The sequence below is a fragment of the Podarcis gaigeae genome, assembly GCF_964106915.1.
Source record: "Podarcis gaigeae genome assembly, chromosome: Z".
In the NCBI taxonomy this organism is placed as follows: domain Eukaryota; kingdom Metazoa; phylum Chordata; class Lepidosauria; order Squamata; family Lacertidae; genus Podarcis; species Podarcis gaigeae.
In genome coordinates this window covers 33,592,107-33,617,945 of record NC_139691.1, presented here as the reverse complement: position 1 = coordinate 33,617,945, position 25,839 = coordinate 33,592,107, and the positions used below count along the sequence as shown (strand labels likewise).

The 25,839-nt window shown below is 46.8% G+C and overlaps 1 protein-coding gene across 2 annotated transcripts; it reads left to right on the top strand.

The window, feature by feature from the left end:
• The first annotated feature begins 14,771 nt into the window (after positions 1-14,771).
• Positions 14,772-23,869, top strand: LOC310836109 (uncharacterized protein). 2 transcript variants are annotated; one of them, XM_083721016.1, is made up of 7 exons: positions 14,772-15,419; positions 17,372-17,458; positions 17,806-17,957; positions 18,910-20,387; positions 21,280-21,417; positions 22,495-22,619; positions 23,381-23,869. In XM_083721016.1, the coding sequence occupies exons 1-7, from the start codon at positions 15,271-15,273 to the stop codon at positions 23,394-23,396; spliced, it is 2,145 nt and encodes a 714-aa protein (XP_083577142.1). In that variant the 5' UTR covers positions 14,772-15,270; the 3' UTR covers positions 23,397-23,869. The 2 variants fall into 2 exon arrangements, with proteins under 2 accessions (XP_083577142.1, XP_083577143.1); XM_083721017.1 differs by lacking the exon at positions 17,806-17,957 and having other exon boundaries at positions 15,386-15,419.
• The last annotated feature ends 1,970 nt before the right edge of the window (positions 23,870-25,839 follow it).

The window sequence follows — 25,839 nt, the reverse complement described above, 5'->3', positions numbered from 1 at the left end:
CAGTTTTCTGAGTGCATGTTCTGGACGCTGGGCAATAGGGGCAGTACAGGATTCCTTTTCAGGTACTGACTTCCCTGCTGCACCAAGGATTCCCTGCCCAAGCTGCTTCAGGTCGTGGCAGATGTTCTCCTGGTGACACCTAGTTTGGTTGTCCTAGGGCAGGAACACCCAACTTCCAAGAGACTGCAATCTACTCCCAGGAAAAAAAACTAGCAGTGATCTACCCATTGGGGGGGGGGGACACCCAAAGTTTTTGAGCTTTTTGTAGAGGGGCGAGCAAATACTTCTGCCACTTTTGGGAGGGAACGCAACATGGATCGCTAAACAAGAAGTTGCGTGTCGAGGTCCCCCAAGCCAGCCCTAAATAATTCACAATTCACACATATTTTTTGTTTAAGGTTTTTGGCATAATTTTGGCCACAACTTTATTAAAATACATAAATGTGAGTGGTTGCTTAGGCATTGGTTATGACTATCTGTCCCCACGCCCAGGGACAGAACTGACTTCCGGATTCCAGCGAAAGCCAGTGAGGGAAAACAATAATGGGGAGAGAATGGAGCCGGGCACCAGACCCTCATCCCCCCCCCCCCCGCATGCTCCCGGAGGCTTGCGCAGCCCTAAGCCCCATTCAGGGGTACGGACAAAAGAATGGCAAGCCCCTGGATTCCTTTAACGGAATTCCCTTTCCGCAGCAGCATTGGAGGGCAGGCACCTACCCCTCCACCAACCAATTTTTTAACCAATGCCTAACCGCCAATCGAGCCCTCACGCTCACCGCCAAACCATTCACAACTGCACCCAATTCCTCAACCCCAACGACACGGCAGTAAACCAAATGTCATAACCAGCTGGAGAGAGGTGCACTCCATCATCCCTGTAAAAAGAAGAAGCTTGATGCTAATGTCAGGGTGCAAAATTAAGCACACACACCCACCCCAGGAATAAACCCTCTTAGCCACAGCACTATTAGTGTGCTTCCTGCACTGCATGGCAGACAACCACACCTCCCAAAGCAAGGACCTTCATGGCCACTGCGCTATCCACACGCTTTCTGGCCCTCTCGGTGGCAGGTGGGCCGTGGCTACCGCACCACGCATGTCACTGAAGCAATTGCGACCAAAATATTTTAAATCCAGGGAGAGCTGCCATCAACTCATCCAAGTCCTCATGCATGTGGGGCTCAAACTTAAATGCCGGGGGAAGACAGAAAATCATTTTCGCCCTGCTGCACCACATGTGCTGCAGGGGGGACCTACATAGGTCACACTCAACCACACCAAAGGAAGGAACTCCTCCCAAAGCATTCCCCATCTGAACATCCGGGATACATTCACATGGGCAGGAAGGCCGAGATGGCGCCCCCAGTCCAGACTCCTCAGGGTGCTTGCCAGCTCAGTGCATGATGCTGTGGCCGACAATCCAAATGAGCACAGCTGCTCCTATGAAAAAAGGAAATAACAGACAGGCATCAGCACAGGCATCATTGATGATGCTTCCTGATGTAACATTTGTCAGCATCAGACTTCCGATGACCCATATGCACAATCCTGTCTACTGACAGGCCCCAGCGCGCAGCCTTTGCAGCAGCACCTATTTGGAAGGAATGAGGCGTGTTCAGCGGTAGGCAAGCCACAGGCTGCAATAACTGGCGCATAACGTGAGCCTGTCTAACGGGAACCCATTTTCGTGCACTAGGATCAAGCCAGCCCCCAGGGGAACGAAAAGCCAAATATTTCCGGTATCCAAATAACAGGGCAAGGGCCCACCTCACCTGTGACTGGAAGCCTGATGGTGGCAACCCTGCTCACTAGGTCTGACTTAGAGCTCCAGACACTTATAACAAGCTCCAAAGCAGATAAGGAAAAGTCCTGAGGAAATAAGCCTCCAGATTCTCAGCCTCGTGTTGGGTCCAACACAAATTTTCCCAACCCTCAGTACACCAAAATTACAATGGAATACTGAAAGAAGTCTCGCCTTGATCTTGAACCAGCAGACAAGTCTTAACTTGTTGTGGATACTGCATAGGTCAAAAATTGACTGGCTTCCGCCTGCTGTCCTGTGAAGGTTGGAGCCTATTCCAACCTTCCAAGGCCCCGCACATGACCCTTTTTTACAAGGGTCTCTGAAAAATTAAAGCTTTACTATAGCAGACTGAAATATACTCAGAGTCGAGAGTGGATTTCATGCTCTTTATTCAGCTCATAGTGGTGAGGAGGAATGAATGTCCCCTCAAAGTATCTGCTTTATATACATTATTTACACAATGGGCTGCATGTGACTGGCTAATTCCGGAATTCTCCGGTTGTGGATTCACTTCCATCTGGAGCCAGATTGGGTGGCTCCTGCAGACCAATCATATTGCTGCATTGTTCTAGGACCAATCCGACTGCTGAATTCTGAATCCTATTGTTCTAGGACCAATCAGACTGCTGCATTTTGGATCCTATTGTTCTAGTACCAATCAGACTAATGCATTTTGGATCCTATTCAACTCAGTACATAACACAGACATTGTAGTGGACTGAATTCTGATAGCCTTAGCAGTTCATCCGATCTGCAGCAGCTGGGCCAAGTACTGCAGGACATGCTCAGAGGATGGGGGCAAGTTCCTCTGAATGGCCAAGGACTGCCAGCTAACACTAAGAAATCAGTCCAGGCCTTCTCATAAGACCTAAAAGCGGAAGGGGAAATGTAAGCTACTACTCCCCGTAATTATTAATTGTTGCCAATGTGCCACAGGAGCTCCAGAAAAATCCGGCAATAGCTGGGTGTCCAGCGCCCGGGATCTGAAGCTCTCCAACTGAAAAAATGGGATAGAGCGTCAGCGAAAACATTAGATGATCCCGTAATAAAGAGAGCAGAAACACAATATTAAACCTTAAGCAGTGCAGCTGGAAAGCACATAAAAGGGGTGGAGACTCTGTCGGAGCATGAGAACCGTTTTGCCAGGACGCTCACCACTGCCTGGTTATCAGACCAAGACAGACCCAACGGTCCCTTAACTCCTCAGTCCAGATGTGTGCTGCCACTACAATGGGGAAAACTCAAAGTTCTTTTTTGAGAGCAATATCACAAATGGACCGAACTACCCAACAATGCAGGTGGCGCTGTGGGTTAAACCACAGAGCCTAGGACTTGCCGATCAGAAGGTCGGCGGTTCGAATTCCCGCGACAGAGTGAGCTCCCGTTGCTCGGTCCCTGCCCCTGCCAACCTAGCAGTTCAAAAGCATGTCAAAGTGCAAGTAGATCAATAGGTACCGCTCTGGCGGGAGGGTAAACGGCGTTTCTGTGCGCTGCTCTGGTTCACCAGAAGCGGCTTAGTCATGCTGGCCACATGATCCGGAAGCTGTACGCCGGCTCCCTCGACCAATAAAGCGAGATGAGCGCTGCAACTCCAGTCTCGGTCACGACTGGACCTAAAGGTCAGGGGTCCCTTTACCTTTACCCAGCAACAGAATACAGTGGTACCTCAGGTTACATACGCTTCAGGTTACATACGCTTCAGGTTACAGACTCTGCTAACCCAGAAATTTGCTTCAGGATGAGAACAGAAATCATGCGGCGGCAGCACAGCAGCAGCGGGAGGCCCCATTAGCTAAAGTGGTGCTTCAGGTTAAGAACAGTTTCAGGTTAAGAACGGACCTCTGGAACGAATTAAGTACGTAGCCAGAAGTACCACCGTAGTCCAAAAGGAGAAGCTTGTTTTGTTTTATTTTGTTATAACAATGGCTAAGGGGGGGATATGAACCCTGTCTCCCAGGTCCTTAGTCCTGCACTCTAGCCACAAACCACAATGGCTCGTCTCTAGAATGGCGGTTGCCACTAACAGAGCAAAACAAACTAGAAGAAAATAAACTTATTCAGAAGCAGCATAGTTCAAGAGCAATCACAGAGCGCTCATAATCATTGGAGGCACAGAGAGCCTCTGGCTCCCTCTGTCTGCCTCAGATATACATTAGTATATCATGCCCAAGGATTAAGGCTTTCTGGGAAATGATATATAACGAAATGAAAAAGGTATTTAAATATACTTTCCTGAAGAAACCAGAAGCCTTTCTCCTGGGTATGGTAAGCCACGTGGTGTCAAAGAAGGACAGAACTTTTTTTTATGTATGCCACTACAGCAGCAAGGATCCTTATCGCAAAGTATTGGAAGACACCAGATCTACCCACTCTGGAAGAATGGCAGATGAAGATGACAGAATATATGGGGCTGGCAGAGATGACGGGCAGAATCCGAGATCAGGACAAAGAGACAGTGGAAGAAGATTGGAAGAAGTTTAAAGACTATCTTAATAAATACCATAAAATTAAGGTAAAGGTAAAGGTACCCCTGCCCGTACGGGCCAGTCTTGACAGACTCTGGGGTTGTGCGCCCATCTCACTTAAGAGGCCAGGGGCCAGCGCTGTCCAGAGACACTTCCGGGTCACGTGGCCAGCGTGACATCGCTGCTCTGGCGAGCCAGAGCCGCACACGGAAACGCCGTTTACCTTCCCGCTGGTAAGCGGTCCCTATTTATCTACTTGCACCCGGAGGTGCTTTCGAACTGCTAGGTTGGCAGGCGCTGGGACCGAGCAGCGGGAGCGCACCCCGCCGCAGGGATTCGAACCGCCGACCTTTCGATCGGCAAGTCCACAAAATTAATCGGCAATTAATTAATTTAAATTAAAAAATTAATTCGATCGGCAAGTCCACCATAAAATTAATGAAGGCTAAAAAGATATAGGTTTAAAAATTAGGGGTTTACAGGGGAATTGATTTAAGGAAAAAGAACAGAATTAATAAAAATTATGGGAAATGTGGGAATGGATTTGCTGATAAGATAAATGAGATTAGAATACAGAAGGGGGAGGTGTGAGGAGGTCGGTGAAATTAGGATTAGAAATTATGGTTTGAATTTATACCTGTTTTTGATTTGTTTGTTTGTTTGTTTATGTTTTTACTGTTTTTTGTGTCTATATGTGTTTTTTCTTAAAAAAAAACTTCAATAAATATCATTTAAAAAACAAACAAACAACTGAGCCTGCAAGCAGATGTCACGTGTCACAGAGACTTAACAATTTACTGTACCGCTAACTGTAGCAAGCTTAGGCTTGGATGTTATGTGCAGGCCGTGAAGGCCTCCCTGCATCTGCTCCTAAGAATATTTGTCTTATTGCAATATTAAAGGAAGCTCAAAATAGTGCTCCCGCCCAAGGCTAGATTAAAATTCAGCTAACAGCACTGCACGCACCCAAAATAAAGCCAACCTTTGGGGATACCATAAACGAAAGTGATTCCAGCTAAGCTGGGAACAGCCCTGACTAGCCCCACAATTAACAAACTGGCAAAATGGGGAAAACATTTTTGCAAAAGAAAGCCCCTAATGGGGGCTCTCTCTCTATTGGGAAAGGCAAGCCAAGGAGGATTACACACAGGCAGCGCTCACAGGTACAGGGAGAATTAATTAAGGAACTAGAGAGGATTAAAAAGAAGGGGAAAATAAAGAAATGTAACCAGACCGCTCCACTGTCCTCCAGATGGTCCAAGTGCTCTAGGTCATCCGATGCACACAGCAAAATAGCCCAGTCAGTGCTGCGTGACTTGATTTTATAACCTTTGGTCCATCCCCCTAAATGGCAACACCAAAATTTGCCCAGTAACCCAACCACCCAATCACTGCGGATGGTCATCCATACTAACCCGCCCAGCAAAAGAGGGGTGGCCTGTTCAGATCCCACCGCAACACGTGTTCTCTATGAAGGAGAACATGCTTAATCCCGCCGTCTTCTGTTCTTGAAATTGTGCGCAAATAATGGACAGAGTGAGGGGGCAGGGCCAGGTCTCATTCTCCCCTGTGGAGGAAATAGAGCCTGCGGTCAACTTCTATCAAGAGGGGATCGACCTGTTGATTGTGGTTGACCGGTTGGACATCCCTGTCCTAGGGGATTTTAACACCTATGCCGACATGACTTTACAAGGGGCACTCAGGACTTTGTGGAAAGCATGGCCTTCATGGGGTTGTCCCTGAATAAGTTTGGCCCAACTCATAGTCGCGGACATGCCTTAGACCTGGTGTTCACTTCTGTGGACGTGGGTGATTCAACAGTAAGTAAAATGAAACAAGAGAGGTGCCATGGTCGGATCACTTCCTGGTGCAACTGGACTTCTCAACAACCCTTCCCTTCTGCAGGGAGGTGGGACCGATTTGGATGGTCTGCCTCCGCCACTTCATGGATCTAAATGGTTTCCAAAAAGTGGTAGGGGGTGTTTTATCCCGTGTTGATGGCCTTTCAGATGATTCCCTGGTGGCCTGCTAGAATGCAGAGTTAACCAGGGCTGGCTCTGAAGCGCCTTCTCCGACTGCATGGAGTCCAGACAGCCCCATGATTTTCCCCAGAGCTGAGGGCAATGAAACAATTGCTGAGACAGCTAGAGTGCCGGTGGCAGAAAATTGATTCTGATTCTGAATCGGACCAGACATGGGTTAGAGCTCAATTCGACGAACCTACCAAGTGGCGATAAGCGATGGCAAAGAGGACCTTCTTATAAGGAAGCTCCCTTTTAGGATTCTGCCTTTCCTTGTGCTGCACAAACTATAGATTCCTTAGCCCCAGGTATCCATATATCGGGTATCTTGCCGATTGGAAGGTTGGCAGTTCGAATTTGTGCAATGGGGTGAGCTCCCATTGCTCTGTCCCAACTACTGCCAACTTAGCAGTTCCAAATCACACCAGATAAATCTGCAGCAGGAAGGCAAACAACATTTCCATGTGCTCTGGCTTCTGTCACGGTGTCCCCTTGCATCAAAAGCGGTTTAGTCATACTGGCCACATGACCTGGAAAGCTGTCTGTGGGCAAACGCCGGCTCCTTTGGCTTGAAAAGCGAGATAAGCGCCGCACCCCATAGTCACCTTTAACTGGACTTAACCGTCTGAGATCTGACTTTACCTTTTACCGTATTTTTTCCTTTATCTGAACTCTGCTCCCAAAGGAACCTGCCCAGACCATTATCTGAGGCTCTGCTCCAGAGGCAAGGGGCTATGGTATCCTTTTAAGGAGGAAAGTTTGTGCGGATTATGGGAAAACCAGCTTCATATAACCAACCTGCTTTCTAATTAATGCAGGAAGAGGGAAATAGCATAGACTAAGCTGTTCTGCCAGGCTTAGATGTCCACTTCCCCTTACTTTGGGAGGAACTAGGTAATCAAACTTCTGCTGACCCTAGTCTACCTGAGAAGCTCAGCAGGTGAAGAGGTTTGCATGGAGGAAGTCTAGATCGTAAAGCATGCACGTTTCCAGAAGCTGCAGCAGCACAAGTAACCTTCAGGCTGTTTCCCTCAAAGATGGTTCCCAGCCTTCCTGCCGCCTCCTCCTGCCTAGAAGCATTTGCTTCAAACTACCTTTTCCCGTGCCCTCAAACACACAGTTACCCTGGCAACGTTTGTGGCATCTGACTCCCCAGGCCAAAGGATCCTTCTATGGCCTATCAACACATTTTTGTAATGCTAACAGGTCTGCTCTTCCTCCAGCCAGCCAGGTTGGTTTGCATAAACCAGCCCAGGAATTTCTTTGCAGCTTGCGTTGTCCCTTCATACCACAAATAACCAAAATCCTAGCATTTATTAATTTCTAAGTTTATACTGTCTATAACACTATTTTGTGACATTAAATCTCTGCTGGGGTTCTATCACCAAAGAATACTTGCCCCAAACTTGGATATTAACATGCTGGAATTTTCCTATATTATTATTATTATTGCGCCAATGAGGATGTTATGTCTAATTCTTCACTAAAAGCTTCCATTTGACACAACTGTGCGTTGAATGTTATCTTGTTATTATGAGCGCAGTAGTCTGGGAACATAAAGTCTTGCTGTACACATTTCATGGTTCTGCCAGTTTGACCCTGAAGCTCACTGGGTTAAAGCTTTTCTCCTAAGAGGCAATTTCATAATAAAGATAAGTTTTTAAATAACCCTATAGAAATGCAGAAAGAAATGTAGGGTGCTATCCAACATTAGCTGTGCTCAGAGTAAGCCCACTATTTTCAGCAGGTCTGTTATATAACCTAGTTTGATCTAATCCATAGCTTTTTAATTGTTTCAGTTTTAAAAAATTAATTTAGTTGTCATTTCTGTTGTTTTATATACTTTGCCTGGAAGGGTCGCTTTGTGCAACATCCAGGGAACTTCTGTTATGAGAGGCTGCATAAAAGCAGTTATTCAAAAACAAATTGAATAAGTCATGAGTGTGTAATGTGTGGTGCTGTCTTCAGTGTTTATTCTTCTACCATGTTATTGTGTGTGAACAGAGCTTGATGATTATCAGATATGTTGTCCTTTAAAACTCAAGTGGGGAACCTGTGCAAAGTGGCCACGCTCCTCATTTTACAGAGGACAGCCCTCTATTTGAAAGCTGCGTCCAGTCCAAATTGTGGGAATTACACTGTAGTTCCCATTTGCAGAGTATGTGGAAGACAGCCCTGGGTTCTTTGATTCTTTAATTACCGTATTTTTTGCTCTATAAGACTCACTTTTTCCCTCCTAAAAAGTAAGGGGAAATGTGTGTGCGTCTTATGGAGCGAATGCAGGCTGCGCAGCTATCACAGGAGGCAGAACAGCAAGAGGGATTGCTGCTTTTGCTGCGTAGCCATCCCTCTTGCTGTTCTGGCTTCTGAGATTCAGAATATTTTTTTTCTTGTTTTCCTCATCCAAAAACTAGGTGACTCTTATGGTCTGGTGCGTCTTATAGAGCGAAAAATACGGTAGTTCTCTTTTCTCTCCTATAAAAATGATGCAAATCACTCTCTTTTAAAGTTCAAATAACATACGACTTTTACTTAGTGTACTTGCACTTGTAGATTAAAATACACAATGTAGGTAAAGGTAAAGGGACCCCTGACCATTAGGTCCAGTCGTGACCGACTCTGGGGTTGCAGCGCTCATCTCGCTTTATTGGCCGAGGGAGCCGGCATACAGCTTCCGGGTCATGCGGCCAACATGACTAAGCTGCTTCTGGCGAACCAGAGCAGCGCACGGAAACGCCGTTTACCCTCCCGCCGGAGCGGTACCTTTTTATCTACTTGCACTTTGACGTGCTTTTGAACTGCTAGGTTGGCAGGAGCAGGGACCGAGCAATGGGAGCTCACCCTGTCGCGGGGATTCGAACTGCTGAACTTCTGATCGGCAAACCCTAAGCTCTGTGGTTTAACCCACAGCGCCACCCGCGTCCCTCACAATGTAGGTAGATGATACTTAATTTGCTAGAACATCTAACATCCTAACATTTAACATCTAATTAGATTAAACATGAAAGCTCATAACTTGAAAGCTTATATTTAGTTGATCTTAAAGGTGCCACTGGAATTATTAAAAAAGATTTTTCCATCTTGCATCTTGTTATTTATTATGACTTTGACAGATCAACCCGGCTTTCCACCTGAATCTACCTCTGAGGCAGACAGCAGCACAATGGAACATATCTGCTGGTCAGCTGAGACTGTTCCGCTAACTGCCATAACTGTACCAACTCTATAACGGACACAGAGTGTACAACATCACAGAGTTCTGCAGTTCTTGTAATTAACCCTTTACATAGGCGTTTTCGATGCTTACATCCCACACAAATCTGGTTTAAAGATAAGGAACTCCGGTGCCAAGGTTTTCCTGATCTGGATTCTATAAATCTACGAATGGCCATAACTGTCAAACAAATCATACTTGGGAGAAGGCACTTGTAGCTCCAGTGACAGTTGCATTCAGAAGCACCCCCAAACTGCAAACCTGCTCCTTCAGGGAAAGTGCAACCTCATCTAGAGTAGGCAGTTTAGCACTTGATCTAATTGGAGGTTTGCATTATGTTTCTCTTTTAAAAGTCTGCTTTCACTTATGAGAATGCTACAGATTACAGCTTTGAATATGTCCTGAACCTCTGTTAAAAACTTTAACTTTCAAACTAGTCGGCCAGGAAAATTGTCCAACGCAATGGAGTCTGAGCTCTTGGGCCACATTCTTCGTTCCAAGAGCTCTGCCAGGCAGTCTGCTTGCAGATGCACCCTTCAGTATCTTTCTTTTATCTTGGTGCCCTCCCAAGGTTGCTGAACTGCAGTCCTACCACACCTGCCCATTGGCCATGCTTGCTAGGGCTAATGGGACTAAGGGTTTAGCAACTTTGGAAGGACAAAGATTCCCCACACCTGCATTAAAAGCTATCAGGTGCCCACTGGGGGAGGAAGAGGAGTGCGGGGGTAGTGCACCGCCCCTGGCAATGCGATCCCAGTGGGGTGACATCACGGCAGCCTCCCTCACCCATGCTGGATGCCACACCTTTGCAGGAGGAATGCCCCGCCCCCAGGGCACTTGCCCCGCCCCTGCGGGTGGCGCATCACGCCCCCAGGACTCGCGCCAGCCCCACCCCCGCCTGCTCTCCACCCCTCAGTGCCAGAGCACGAGGCTCCTCCACTGGAGATGCCAATCCTGCTGCCATGTGCGCCTAATTAATTAGCCCAGCATCCTCTTTCCCACAGAGGCCAACCATATGTTGTCTCCTGCTGTTGTTCCCCTGCAACTGGCAATCGGGGGCATGATGCCTGTTTTATTTTGCAGCCGTTATGGCTTCTAGCATTGGTAGCCTTATCCTCTGTGAATTTGTCTAATCCCCTTTTAAGGTAAAAGGTAAAGGACCCCTGGATGGTTAAATCCAGTCAAAGGCTGGACTATGGGGTGCGGCACTCATCTTTTTTCAGGCCAAGGGAGCCGGCTTTGGCCACAGAAAGCTATCTGGGTCATGTGGCCAGAGGACTAAACTGCTACTGGCGCATGGAGGAACTTGACAAGTGCCAGAGTGCACGGAAAAGCTGTTTACCTTCCCGCCACAGTGTTACCTATTTATCTACTTGCACTGGTATGCTTTTGAACTGCTAGTCTGGCAGAATCTGGGCAGCCATCACTACAATTTGTAACAAATTCCATAGTTAGCCATGCACAGGGTGGAAAAGTGCTTCCTTTTCCGTGTCTGCTTGGGTGGACAATGATGTGGATGCCACATGGTCACTTGTTCTCATGTGTGTTGCTGGGTGAGGTATTGGATATGGCTAGAGCCCCATGATTGAATGCTTCATAGTGCACAAACTTTTTCTGTAGGTTGAAAACTAGCATGTCAGAAGAGATGGCTATGCTATTAACCTGACATTCCCATTTTCTGAATGCAGGTGTTTTATGATTATTTGTGGGGTTGGGTTGGGGATGTGAAGTAACAGTCATGTGCAATTCACACCACCCTTCTTCGGTCTGACTTAGGACAACCAAGACGCAGATTGCTACCCTCAATGTGTTTTCTTTTTCTCTCTCTAAGCTGGGGGAGTATGCATGTCAGTGAAACCCCTCCTCTGATGCCACAGCCAATCCAGGCAGGAGTGCCAGTCCCAGGGTAGATGCCAACCTGCATACCTGGCCCCAGCCCCTTGGCTCCAGGAGGTGAGTCTTTCTGTGTGTGGGTGTCTTTGAAATATACTCGGAGTCGAGAGTGGATTTCATGCTCTTTATTCTGCTCATAGTGGTGAGGAGGAATGGAAGTTCCCCCAGAATGTCTGCTTTATATACATTATTTACACAATGGGCCCCACAATGGGCTTATTCCGGGATTCACCTGTAGGCCAATCAGGTTGCAGATTCACTTCCACCTGCAGCTGGATTGGGTAGCTCCTGTGGACCAGTCAGACTGCTGCATTTTGAATCCTATTGTTCTAGGGCCAATCAGACTGCTGCATTTTGGATCCTATTCAACTCAGTACATAACAGTCTTCCCAATGTTTGTCCTTGATTTAGCAGTGACCGAGGGTCACTGTGAGTAGGAGCCCCCCTCCTGCTCCCAGAAAAGGTTATTTATGTATGAACAACTGCGGCCCATGTTTTGTTAGCCCCCAAATGGAAAACGAGCGAGAGAAGAATGGCAACTTAAGTTGACAAAATATGCACAACTTGCAGACTTAACATATAGAATAAGAGAACAAGAAGAACGTACGTTTAAAGAAGATTGGAAAATGTTTTTTGAATATGTGGGAAATAATTGTGTACAGCTGAAGAGATTAATTCAGCAGTGTAAATAAATTTGATTGATGCAATAATGGAATACTGATTGCTATATTTTTTTTGTAAAATATGCAGGGATTAAAAAGAAAAAGGGAAGTCACTGATATCTTAAGGATGTAAAATAAGTATTTAAATTGTAAAACAGAAAATTTAATTTTAAGAAGGGGTCAGTGGGGTCAGGAGCAAGGATACAGAGGAAACCTTGAGGCAGGAATGGGCTTGATTTGGCCAGAGATGGCAAATAAGGTAAGACTGCAATCCTAGGCACACTTAACCGTTGGTAAACACCAGTGAATGTAAAATAACATCTTTATTAAGAAACATGTGTAAGATTAAGTTGTGGGGCCAGGTAGAAAATTTAGAGAACTGATAGGTATAGAGATCTGATGTAGAGAATTCTAATGCAGTGTATTTGTTTTCATTTTGAAACATATTAAAAACTCTTATTCATTTGATTCACTGCCAGCTAAGAAACAAATCTAGAAATCCACAAAATTCTATACTCAATAATGTCTGATAATCAGTCGCTCAACCCAATCCCATAATATAAAACCTTAATCAAGAGCTAAATTAATGAGGACCTCCACAGTCTATACAAGTCCTCCACAGTACTTCCCCAACCTAGTGTTACAAAACCTTAGGAAGGCTGAAGTAGGGTGTTTAAAAATTTTCTGCTTTATCTTTTTTAATGTTTTTCTGTGCTTTTGCTTTTCTGTTTTATTAAACAACTCATCTGATGCAGGCAACCTAGAATTCCATGCTGGGCATGAGGCAGCTGGGGAAGGAGGGATGGATCACACACCACACACACACACCTCGCTACAGCTTCTGTGCAAGATATGGAAGAAGGAAAGCATCTTTCTCCATGGAGAATGCTGGAGGAAGAGGGAAGAACTCAGCGGAAGACTTCTCTTCTCTTCTCTTCTCTTCTCTTCTCTTCTCTTCTCTTCTCTTCTCTTCTCTTCTCTTCCATGAGGCTTCCCCCTTTTCCCACAGTTAGCATGGACACACACACTCCTCCCTATCTAAGTTGCTCAGAGATCCTTCTTAGGCACTGCCCCCCCCCCCCGGCCTGCCTGGCCTGCAGGGAGTCCATATAGCGAGTGGCGAAGCTGCATGCTCCGCTACCGGGGGGCGGAGAGCAGGCGGGGGCGTAGCTGGTGCTCCCAGGGGTGTGGTGCACCACTGTGGGGGCATGGTGCGCACCCCGGGGCATGGCACGCCACCCACAAGGGCGTGGCCTAGCACCCACAGGGGTGTGGCGTGCATTCTGGGTGCATGGCACACCACCACGGGGCGTGGCATGCCACTGTGGGGCACTGCATGCACTCTGGGGCATGTCATGCTGCCCTCAGGGGCGTGGCATGTTCTGGGCGAGTGACACGCCATCTGTGGGGGCGTGGCACCCAGTGTGCGCAGGGGTGTGTGGCGCATGTTGGGGGGCACCGCTATGGTACCCTAGCGGAATAGTGGTGCCAGGGGCAGTGCACTCCCTCCGCACCCCCATTCCTCCGCCAGTGCATGTGACCCAGTGGGAAGACCCGAAGCAAAGACCCTTGATACTTGATTATTCTACGTAGACTCTCTGACTGTGAATGTTCTGTTTAGCCATTTGAGCACCAGCCACTGTGTGGACCCTCCTTCCCCATGAATTTGCCTCATCATTGTCCACTTGTTCCTTACCACAAGCCCTTGTGGTCTGCATATTTTCAGCTAAGGACTGAAAAAGGCAAAGCAGACAAACCTTGCTTGTGCCAAAATCACAATAATTCCCACTTAACACTCAATCCAATCCATCTACTCAAAGCCATCAGAAGGTGGTGATTTCTGCATGGCAGGGGTTTGGACTAGGTGACCCTTGATGTCCCTTCCAGCTCTATGATTCTACAATTCTAGTCTCATAGCGGACTAGTAGAAATAAATAAATTGCAGGCTTGTTGTTGACTTATTTGCAAGAGTGGTTTTAAATCACCCAGTTTGCTTTTCATTTTTTCCTGACATTTCCCCTCCCCTCATAATCCACCTAATGCCTCCTTTGCTGACTATTTTTCTTCCCAGGTGGCATGGCAGGAGGTGGCATGATGATGTTGAAACAAGTTTGGGGTAAAGCAGATAATCCATCAGTGCCTAGTGATGACCCCACTTTTCCAGGCCGACCTACTGACAAGTTTGAGGTGAGGAGGGACTTTCTATCAAGGTATCCCTCACCTGCAACTGCTCTCTCCAAGGCTCTCTGTAACATAGGGCTGGCTGGCCCACCTGTGAGGCAGGGTGAGGCAAACTTTCTGCACTCATTTTGATGTATTTTTTGCTAATATTTACTAATAATTTACTAGTTACAAAGTTGTATAAAAGTCTTGATGATTTCCTTGCTTGGGCAGTGCTTTTGGGAATTGACCTAGAGAAGAGGAAGAAGAGTTTGGATTTGGTACCCTGCTTTATCACTACCCAAAGGAGTCTCAAAGCGGCTCACATTCTCCTTTCCCTTCCTCTCTCACAACAAACACTCTGTGAGGTGAATGGGGCTGAGAGACTTCAGAGAAGTGTGACTGGCCCAAGGTCACCCAGCAGCTGCATGTGGAGGAGTGGAGACATGAACCCAGTTGAGTCTACCGCTCTTAACCACTATACCACACTGGTTCTCAAGGTGCTGTCCTGCTGCAGCAGAATTAATAAAGGGTACCCACTAGACACAAGAGCAAGCTATGGCGTGACATCTGTGGAACAACTCATGGTTAGCTTGTAGTTTGTTAAAGAATCCAAGGGTTAGCATTATGTGCAGATCTGAACACTGTATTGCCTGCATGTTTGATTGCTGTTGTGTTGGAGGAGGGGGGTCTACTTTCTACATTCCTTAAACAGACTGAAAACCAGTGTGCTGTGGTGGCTAGAACTGAGGAAATCCATGAAGCTCCCTGGGTGACTTTGTGCCACTTGCTATCTCTTGACATACAGTAAGCGGCCTCACAAGTGGTGTTGTGCAGGGCTGGGTGAGCGGGAAAAAACCCTGGACTCTTTGAGGCAAGGCAGGGTATCCTTTCCCCTAGTTCTGTCACCCAGAGCAGCTGGAGGAAACCAAAATAATTTAATCATTTGCATTGAGGACAAAAAGTTAGATGGAATAAAAACAAGGCTACACCAGACATCCTTGAACAGAATGGAGAAGCTTTGTAACAGATAACAACATTTGGAGATACCATGGGTAGAAAAAGCAGCCAATCATGCTTTGCCACTTCTTTTGAATCAAGGTTGCGTATGCAGCAGTTGATTCAACACAATATTATTCCTGACCTTCTCTCGCATTTCCCAACAGTTCTCAGCGCAGAAGTCTCGCTACTGAAGCTCTGGTGAGTCTGGGCAAAATTTGGGACTTGAAATGTAGAACTAGGCTGGCCACAACCAATGTTATGGGATGCAATTAAAATCTCAAAGGGGTTTCCCTTCCTCATTCCGAACTAGTCCTTTTCAATAACAGTAAGAGTTATCTTTGTGGGAAATTGTGGTGCCAGCCCACAATAAGGGGAATCTTTTACAGAGCCGAGTAACCTTAAGGTTTTGATCTTTCCTATTTCTTCAGCAATGCTCTCCTCTAAAAAGAGAGAGCCACCCAGTGTCATCTGGAGAAATTCCATTTGATGACTGACAGTATCTGAAAGCAAGGGTCCCTGCTTCTGGTCTTGGAGAGTGCTTTTGCCCTCCTCGTCCACTGCCTGGATTTTAATGGTTGGGAAGAATCAGGACACTAGCATATTCTGAATGAAGAACATAGCTGGCTTTAACAGTTGATTTTGTTGGGAATATATATGATCTGAATATTATATGCACAAAAATGGCTTGAGGAGACGGTACCTACTAAAACAGAATGGCAACTGCAATTGACAGAATGTGTACAACTGGCAAGTTTGACTTGGAAAATTAGAGATCAAAAAGAGACTAACTTTAAGGAGGACTGGAAAATGTAGATTTTTTTTAAACTCAATGGAAACATGTTAAAATGCAAGTAGGATTTGAGTAAGAACTGCAGAGGAAAGTCTGGTGGAGTTTTTTGTGAAGAAGCTAAGGCATAGAATAAATAGAATATGCAGTAAGAATTGGAAGTTTGGGGAAGCCATGGAGGGGAAGTCCTAGGTTGATTGATTGAATGTTAAATGTTCAACTAATATTTATTACTTACAATAAATAATGAAGGGGGGGGGAATTGTGATTTGCACAAGCTCATGTATAGTACTTCAGGAGCTTTATGAGAGAGGGAGGGAGGGAGGTTGTTGGGCTTGTTGGGGAGATGCGTGTTTGCAGAATAGCATTGAGCGGTTCTCATGTGTTGCTGAATGAGGTGTCGGAAGTGATTGACCTGGGGGCTGGTTTCCCATGTTTGCATGCTCCACTCTTCAAAAAGGTTTCCTACAGGTTGAACACTAGCATATCTGGAAGACATTGCTAGGCTGTGTAATCCTTTCTCTTGGTATTACCAATTTCTGAATTGGGTTGTTGTGTGTTTTTTCTCAAAAAACTTTTAACGGAAGTTTTTTTGTGTTACAAAACAAATAGCTCAACAGTGAATGGTACATCTGTTGTCTCCACTTTCATTTCATAGTCTTTTTCACTGTTTGTTTACAGTTGGTGTGAGAGACCTTTGTCATAGACATCTTTCAGTTGGGGAAGAGATGGGGGAATTGTTCTGTTGCCTTTTATTAGTGTAGGGGTTTGTGTCAGCATCATGTGGGTAGTTCCTTTGTTTATGTATGTATGTATGTATGTATGTATGTATTTATTTATTTATTTATTTATTTATTTATTTATTTATATTGATAATGCAAGAGATTAAGGGGTTGAGCTTGGTTGGTTGCATTCAGGTGATTGCAGTGTGGCTTGTTTGTATGTGTGGGTGGCAGTGATGGGTGAGGGATAGGTTGTTGGGTCAGGTTAGCCATATTGAGTTGTTTGCTGTTGGAGCACGTGAATGCTGGGGTTTTATGATTACAGTGGTGCCTCGGGTTAAGTACTTAATTCATTCCGGAGGTCCGTACTTAACCTGAAACTGTTCTTAACCTGAAGCACCACTTTAGCTAATGGGGCCTCCTTCTGCTGCCGCGCCACCGGAGCACAATTTCTGTTCTCATCCTGAAGCAACGTTCTTAACCCCAAGCACTATTTCTGGATTAGCGGAGTGTGTAACCTGAAGCATATGTAACCCGAGGTACCACGGTACTGTGTTTGTGGGTTTGGGAATACAAAATAACAGTCATGTGATACACACACAATCCCTTTGCATAGCTGTCAACCTTCCCTTTTTTTGCAGGAAATTCCCGTATTCCAGCACCGTTTCCCACTGCTTCCCGCTGCTATCCTGGATTGTTAGATATCCCGTAGACTGTGCCCAGGACAGGTGAGGCTGCTGATCCCTTATTTTCAAATCTGAAAGTTGACAGCTATGCCCCTTTGCAACCTGACTTAGCACAGTGCATGTTGCTTCTCAAGCTTGGGCTGCCATTCGCCCGGATTTTCCTGGACATGACTGGGATTTCAATGGCAGAATTGACATCCAGGGGGAATTTCCCAAAGGCGGCACTTTGTCCTTTGCAGCCTGAACTTAGGACAGTGCATGTTGCTTCTTGAGCAAAGCGGTGGCACAGAGGTGATGCACTTGAACTGGAATAGTACTGTGCTGTCAGTCTTCCTAGATTTTCTGATGTCTTCTCCCACCGCCTCCTTGCTTCTCATCCTCTTCTGCAGGTATTATCTCGGGACAATGCACCAGAGGTCTCTCTACCAGGGTCCCCCCATGCAGGGCATGGCTGGTTATGACCCCCGTGGACCGCCACCCCGTGTAACAAGTGGCGGACCAATGAGAGAACACAGTCAAGTGCCCTTGATGGATGTCCAAGGTAAGAGGTTTCAGGCTTAAATGAGAAGGATCATTTGCCGGTATAAATCACAGCACAGTAAGGGATTCATCAGCAGGGGTGATATATGAAACAAATAGAAGTGTAGCTAAAATAAACAATGCTGTATCTCATACAATATACTGCACAATAACGAATATAAATAATTATAAAGGGTATACCATGTTACTGAGGATCATATTGAAAAACACTTCCTAGAAACACCCTGGTTAAGGAACCCTGTAAACTATAAACACACACAAAATCAAAGCACAAAGGGTGTTAAACCAGACTGGTGCAATCCATTTTTAGTTCCCTCATACTTTCCTTAAACTCAATGGAGATTGTAAAAGTAAAGCATAATGCTATCCATACTTTAAAAAAGAAAATAAGAATTCAATAAAATAAAACGGAAATGTATCCACAAGAAAAAGAAACACTCTTATTCCTATTGTTATCTAATGCAACGTCTTAGCAGAACAGCAAATCCCCTGCAGACATTTTTGTTAATAATTGGATCTAAACAGAATAAATGCCTGCTCGGAAGTGCCAAATTATAAAATATCGATGAATAAGAGATAGCATTTAAAGTGACAATTTTGATTGAGTTGCTAGATCTTAGGCAATGATTATTAAGTTCCTTAAACATTATGCCCTGGGGAGAGTAGACCTTATGGGAGGACAAAGAGGTCCAAAAATTCCCCCCTGTGCCATCATAATCAGCACCACTGCTTCCAAGGGTGTGTGAGGAAATGCGTCTCTGCACTCTTACACCTATTGCCTTCTTCTGCCTGAAGGGAGCCCACTTCTGTCTGAAATACATGAAGCTTCATTCAAAGCTCCTCTATTCCTGTAGTAGGTGGGCATTTTCACTGTATTGGCATGGGCTCCTTGCATGGTCTCGGGCAAGTAACCCCCAGCTCTGTTTGTATAAGTGTAATTGTCTTCAATGCAGGTGGAAGAGGCATGGATGGCAGGGGCATGATATACCAAGGCATGGAGCGCAGAGAGATGGAAGAGAAGGACATGGAGCCCACTAGAGACAGGGAGCCCAGACGCATGGAATATCAAAGCATGGAGCTCAGAGAGAGGGACGTGGCGCCCACTAGAGGCAGGGGAGAGATGGGAGAGAGGGACGTGGCGCCCACTAGAGGCAGGGAGCCCAGACGCATGGAATATCAAGGCATGGAGCGCAGAGAGAGGGACGTGGCGCCCACTAGAGGCAGGGGAGAGATGGGAGAGAGGGACGTGGCGCCCACTAGAGGCAGGGAGCCCAGACGCATGGAATATCAAGGCATGGAGCTCAGAGAGAGGGACGTGGCGCCCACTAGAGGCAGGGGAGAGATGGGAGAGAGGGACGTGGCGCCCACTAGAGGCAGGGAGCCCAGACGCATGGAATATCAAGGCATGGAGCACAGAGAGAGGGACGTGGCGCCCACTAGAGGCAGGGGAGAGATGGGAGAGAGGGACGTGGCGCCCACTAGAGGCAGGGAGCCCAGACGCATGGAATATCAAGGCATGGAGCGCAGAGAGAGGGACGTGGCGCCCACTAGAGGCAGGGGAGAGATGGGAGAGAGGGACGTGGCGCCCACTAGAGGCAGGGAGCCCAGACGCATGGAATATCAAGGCATGGAGCGCAGAGAGAGGGACGTGGCGCCCACTAGAGGCAGGGGAGAGATGGGAGAGAGGGACGTGGCGCCCACTAGAGGCAGGGAGCCCAGACGCATGGAATATCAAGGCATGGAGCGCAGAGAGAGGGACGTGGCACCCACTAGAGGCAGGGGAGAGATGGAAGAGAGGGACGTGGCGCCCACTAGCGGCAGGGGAGAGATGGGAGAGAGGGACATGGTGCCTACTAGAGGCAGGGAGCCCAGACGCATGACATTTCAAGTCATGGAGTGCAGACTGAGGGACAGGGCACCCACTAGAGGCAGGGGAGAGATGGGAGAGAGGGACATGGAGCCCCCTAGAGGCATGAGGCCCAGAGGAATGGCATATCAAGGGATGGAGCCCAAAGGGATTGAATATGTGGTCAAGGTGCTCCCTAGAGGCATGGAGCCACCTAGAGGCATGAACTATCAAGGCGCACAGCCTCATGGAATAGATCTCAGAGCCATGAATTATCAAGGCACAGAGGCCAGATGGAAGGAATACGTGGTCAAGGTGCTCCCTATAGGCATCGTGCCACCCAGAGCCATGAATTATCAAGGCACAGAGGCCAGAAGGATGGAATTCTTGGTCATGGTGCTCTCTAGACGCATGGAGCCACCTAGAGCCATGAACAATCAAGGCACACAGCCTCATGGAATAGCTCCCAGAGCCATAGAGCCTCCCCAGGGCATGGAACCCAAAGGCTTGGAGCCAACGACTGGAGAAATCCAAGGTCCTGGACCTTTGAGCAAGGCAGCAACTGATCTGCAGGAACCTCAACAGGTATGTGGAGTAACTGTGTGCTGTTTCATTTTCCCCAATGGGTTCCTAGACACATTCTTGGAGCCAGAACATGAACAGCCTCATAGGGTCATGGCCAGACGATTGGTATAGTGATTTATTTCCCAATGGAGATGGGAGTGGGTAGGTGCAATTTTCATCATTAACCTTTTTTGTTCCTGAGCAGCACAGGGGGGGGGGGGCTACAGTGGTTGACCTATCACTTAGATATGACTCTAGGATGGGAAACTTGCATCCCTCCAGGTGTTGCTGGACTCCAGCTCTCATCAGCCCCAGCCAGTTTGGCCAGTGATTACTGGGGAGGGGGGTGTCCCTGTCACAGGTGCCCAACTTCTGCCCTGAAAGAAAAGGCAAACACTCTGGCAGGCCCTGCACCTTCAAAGCAGAAAACTGCTCGCAGTGCAAAGGCTGAAACCCAGCAATGCGAGAGATCATTAGAGAGAGCTAAGTTCCTAGCTTTGGAAATAGTATCAGGGATTTCAGGCCAGCTGTCATGCACCCTTCTGCCTCTGTTGCCCGGTACTCTCCTGAACTTTCCCCAGCTGTCAACATACCTCTCCTTTACCTGATGTTGGCAGGAAAATCCATGGATTGGACAAAGGAGCAGGAGTGGCACTTTATTTCTTTTGAAGTGGTAGTCAGAAGTTAAATTGCCTCCAGTGATGGGACAGTGGACCATGTCCCTGTGTGCTTTTCTAATCAAATAACTGCCCTTTATTTTCCCCATGCGTGTCCCCCAGCTCTTAGTGTCCAGAGGTAGTGCAGCTAGTAGTGTCTGAAGCTGTTTTCAGACACCATGTGAATGTTGTCCATGTAAACCACATGATTGAGGAGGGGTCAGCAAACTTTCTGAAATCTTCCTTTGTGTTTACAGGTGGTCAGCATGCCTATAGCAGCTATAGCAGCAGCAGAACAAGTTGTAGACATGCCAGGAGCAAGCGAGCAAGCAGCCAGCCAACCTGAGGGCTTCAGTCCTGGCCAAGATGAAGAAGAACACCTGGATAAAGATGACGTAAGCCAAACAATGTTGCCTTCTTTGAGCTCTCTATTAAAGAGGCAAGCAGCGACAGTCTGCAGGATGGGGTGGCAGCGCTTACCTGTTCCATCACAGGTGAGGTCAGAACAGTGCAAATTGCACTGGTGGGGCCAATCCTGTGGTCCCACCAGTCCCCCACCTCATGGCCCCCTCCCTCCCTGTACTCCACAGTGGCACCAGTGACAGAAGGTCAGCTAAACACTGCTGGCCAGTGCTGGGGGGCAATATCACTGGCAGTAGCATCAAGGTCTTTTCAGCAGCTACCCCAAAGCTCTGGAATGAGTGTGGTAGAACACATCCCTCTAATATGTTGATGTAATGTGCTTTGCAGATCTTTTCAAACTAGCTTTTAGAGTGTAATATGCTGTCCTAATATTGGGGGGGGCTGTTGCTATATAAGTTGTGTATAATAAACTATGATTTCTGAAATAAGAAAAGAAATATGAGCAGCAAGAATTTCACCACTGGTTCCAATTAGAGTGCAGGTGATTTGGGGTCAGATCAAAGGTCTATTTAGTCCAGTGTTCTGTTCTCACAGTGGCCAGCCGGGTGCCTTTGGAAACTCCACAAGCAGAAAAAGAAAGCTGTAGCACTCTCCCACTCACAATCCGGCAACTGGTACACAGAGGTAGGCTTCCTCTCATCCTGGAGGCAATATAGCCCTTCTTGCTTAGCTTACCCACTTCTTAACATGGGACTGAAATGGCCCACTTGAGTCTCCTTGAGTGGTGCAGCAACTGCTAGCACGTTTGCAAAGGTAAGCAGGGTAAGTCTGGTTTCAAATGGGATGGGGGGCTGTGTGTTGAGATTTCGACTAGATGACTCTTGGGATCCTTCCCAGCTCTACAATTCTGTGAATCTGTGAATCTCCAGTTCAGATGCAATTGTCAGCATGGTTATTAATGCTATGGTTATGTGGGGGACAGAGGGAGAGAATAAGTGAACACGGTTTAATAACCACTCTGAAAAATCCCACAGACATTACCGTCTTTTCTACTGAAAAAACATATTGGTCTGAATGCATCCTTATCAGTTTCTTTCATCTCTCCATAGGCCGAATGCATCGAACAATTCCTCAATATGACGGACGAAGAGTTGGCTGATTTTCATTCAGAGGAATGGCTGAGCATTTTCGACATGAAAGACGATGCACCGAATGGCTGCGACAACGCCATGGAGTAAGAGGGGAGCTGGGCTCTACAAAACATCCTAAGACCGTGCCAAGCCCAGCTTGGATGGCACTTGCTTCATAGTCTCACCCAGTCAATCATCTCATTAGCAAAGGCTGTGCTAGTTAATGTACTCCCGTTGCCTTCTTTTTCCAATGAACAATCAGTTATACTAAAGGGCAGAATCCAGCACTTATTTCTCCTGTTCAAAACCCCTTGAAATGAAGGCAGGTGTACAAACACCCCCATGCCCTCATCTTCAGCTGACCATTTCAGGGTCTTGGAACTTTGCACCTTTGGGGGAAAAGGTTGTGCCCAAAGTCCCAGATTTCTATAAAGGGTCTGCAAAGAGGCACAGTTCTTTAATATGCCTCAACATGTTTCTTTAGCACTTCTAGAAGACCTTCCATATGAAGAAAACTATGCTGAAAAAGCCAAAGAGAAACAATGGTTGAATGGCAGGCTTGGAAGAGCACTCAGAGGCATGCTCACTGGCAACTGCAGAATTGCAAAAGATCTGATGGCAAGTGTAGCCAGCAGCCAGACATGGAGCAAGGCACCATTCCTTAATCCAAGCAGCTCCAAACTGATGCATGCCCAACCTTTAAACAGCAGCAAACTGCCCTCTCAGTACCCTTCATAGTCCCTAATTGGTCTTTTGCCCACAAAATCCCTCACAAATGTTCACCAACTTCTCTGCAGTTTAGCTTTTGCTGCTTGTTCTATTAGTGGTCCATATGTTGAACAGCTGTTTCTCTTTCTCCTTTCAGGGATCAGTCCGGCTGAACTCAATGTTTAGGTGTTTCTCAGCAGTAGATTGGTGTGATGGGAGCGTAATCCATCTTGTTAATACAGTGGTAACTCGGGTTAAAAACTTAATTTGTTCCGGAGGTCCGTTCTTAACCTGAAACTGTTAAGCACCACTGAAGAACCACTTTAGCTAATGGGGCCTCCTGCTCCTGCCGCACCGCCGGAGCATGATTTCTGTTCTCATGCTGAAGCAAAGTTTTTAATCTGAGGTACTATTTCTGGGTTAGCAGAGTCTGTAACCTGAAGCATTTGTAACCTGAAGCGTATGTAACCCGAGATAACACTGTAGAATCCTTTTGAAAAATGTCTAACCAAATGGCATGTTGAAGACAGCATAGAAAATGGCTTCTACACCCTTCCTATGTCTGAACCAGATCAGTACTGGGGGGAAGGGGGCTCCCTTCCCCTTGTTTATCTTACTTCTCCCATCATTTTGTTTACTTCCTTGAGTTTCAATTAAAAGTTGGGTTTGACTAAAACCGTGTGGCTTGTCGTACATCTGTGTTGCTTCCCCAGTCACCTCATCCTCCCTTCTAGATCAAAGCTTAGCTTACGTTCCCATGAAGTCGTTCCACACATTCTGCCTGTTGTGTCATCTCTACTGCTGCCCAATTATTTTTTCAAAGGCATTAGATTAAAATTCTCCTACTCTTATCTAACCAGCAAAGTAAAAGCTGACCCAGACAAGGAACTCCTACAGCACTCCTGAAAAATGGGGCAGCATAGGACTTCTTTATGCACTGCTGAGGAAAGTTTGTTCCATGCTAAGGAACGTTTGTTCCATGACCACTGAGGAGGATCTGCAAAGTTTGTGCCCATTCTGTCCTAACATGGCATATTATCAAGAGGACCCTGTCAGGGCTAGAGGACACTCATTCACTCCATACATGCACATGAATGCACCAACACAGGGAAGGGGGACCTTTGACCCTCCCAATGTTGGACTGCAACTCCCATCATCACTGGCCATGTTGGCTGGGGCTGATGGGAATTGAGGTCCAACAGCATCAGAAGGGACACAGTTCCCTCACCACAGCTCTGAAGCTTCTGAGGCCGGTTAACCTAAATCTGCAACATGAGACCCACATTTAATTTCAATATGTTCTTCCAAGAGCTAAGGTGGCTACATGCTCACAAGAATTTTTTTGTGTGAGAATGTGGCACCGGACCATTTTGTCCCTGGACAACATCTAGCCTGCAAAACAAAAAGGGATTCCCATTTATGCTTTCCATCATCCCCCCTCTCATTTATTTTTTAAAAAAGAAATTCAACATACATTATGATATACAAGCCCACAGATTCCTGGTGCTGAAGACTGATCTCTAAATCAGGCGTGGGTAACTCATCTTCTAGATGCTGTTGGACTACTGGTCCCATCACTCCTTGCCATTGGCTACGCTGCCTAGGACTGATGGCAGCTGGAGTCCAACAGCTGGAAGGCCACAGTTTAGCCACCCTTGACTAGGCTGTGTTGTGCTTCTCACAGCACAAGCCCAAGACATTTGGGCACCTGAGGCGAACCACAAAATGCCCCTTGCCAGGGAAGAAGGGTTGGGTGAAGATTTACACTGGTAACAAGGAGGGGAATCAAATGGGCTTTCCCCCATCATAGAGTCTTTAAGAATGGGCCCACTTTGAATCACGCCAAGCAAGTGTACAGTCCAGGAGACTACAGAGGTCAGCCCCTGCTATTTTCTCCCTAGGGGTGGGAGAACCCTCCCATTCACCAAGAGGACACAGCAGCGGCAGCATGTAGGGGGGTGCTGCCAAGGAGGCAGCCATTCTGGCCTCCAAGAAGTACACCACAGCTGTGTCTGCCACCACAGTTGCAGCAGCAGCAGCAGCAGCACTGAGCAATGCATTTCTTGGAGGCTGAATCTGCTGCACCTTGGATCTTGCCACCTGAGGCAGTTGCCTCACCTTCCCTCATGGGGGGGGGGGGTGCAGTCCCAGTTCCCTGGAAAATCAAACAAGTCTTTCCCTGCTGCATATACCTTTCATGGGACACCAGCATCATAGACTGCACACAGCCGGATTAATTGATCCTTGAAGTCCATCTCTCAGCAATAAAACAATTCAGATTCCCTCTCTGTGCTTTTTATGAAGTTTGCCCTTGAAATTTTCTCACTGGAGGAATCCTTTCAGGGGACGAAGATCTCCCTGGCAGGCTGATTGCTTTAATACAGTGTGCAAATGCATATTTAGTGTCTGAATTGATTTTTGGCCTTACCCATTAAAGGGCAGTGCATGGGAGGTATCAGCTCTTTAACTGCGTTAAGAGAGAGCATTGCAGTTCTGAATATTTAGCCACAGAATACATTTTTCAGCCATAGGATTTCAAACTAGAGATTCATGTCCTGTGCAGATTAAGGAAGGATCAAACATAGAGAATGCAGTGCATTTCAGAGTCTCTTTGTT

Bases quoted from the DNA above. Each gene is read 5' to 3' on its own strand.
- LOC310836109 (XM_083721016.1), top strand. From the start codon at position 15,271: ATGGGTAGAAAAAGCAGCCAATCATGCTTTGCCACTTCTTTTGAATCA. The intron at 15,420-17,371 runs GTGAGTCTGGGC...CTTTTTTTGCAG, and splicing joins GTCTCGCTACTGAAGCTCTG to GAAATTCCCGTATTCCAGCA. The intron at 17,459-17,805 runs GTGAGGCTGCTG...CCTCTTCTGCAG, and splicing joins GTAGACTGTGCCCAGGACAG to GTATTATCTCGGGACAATGC.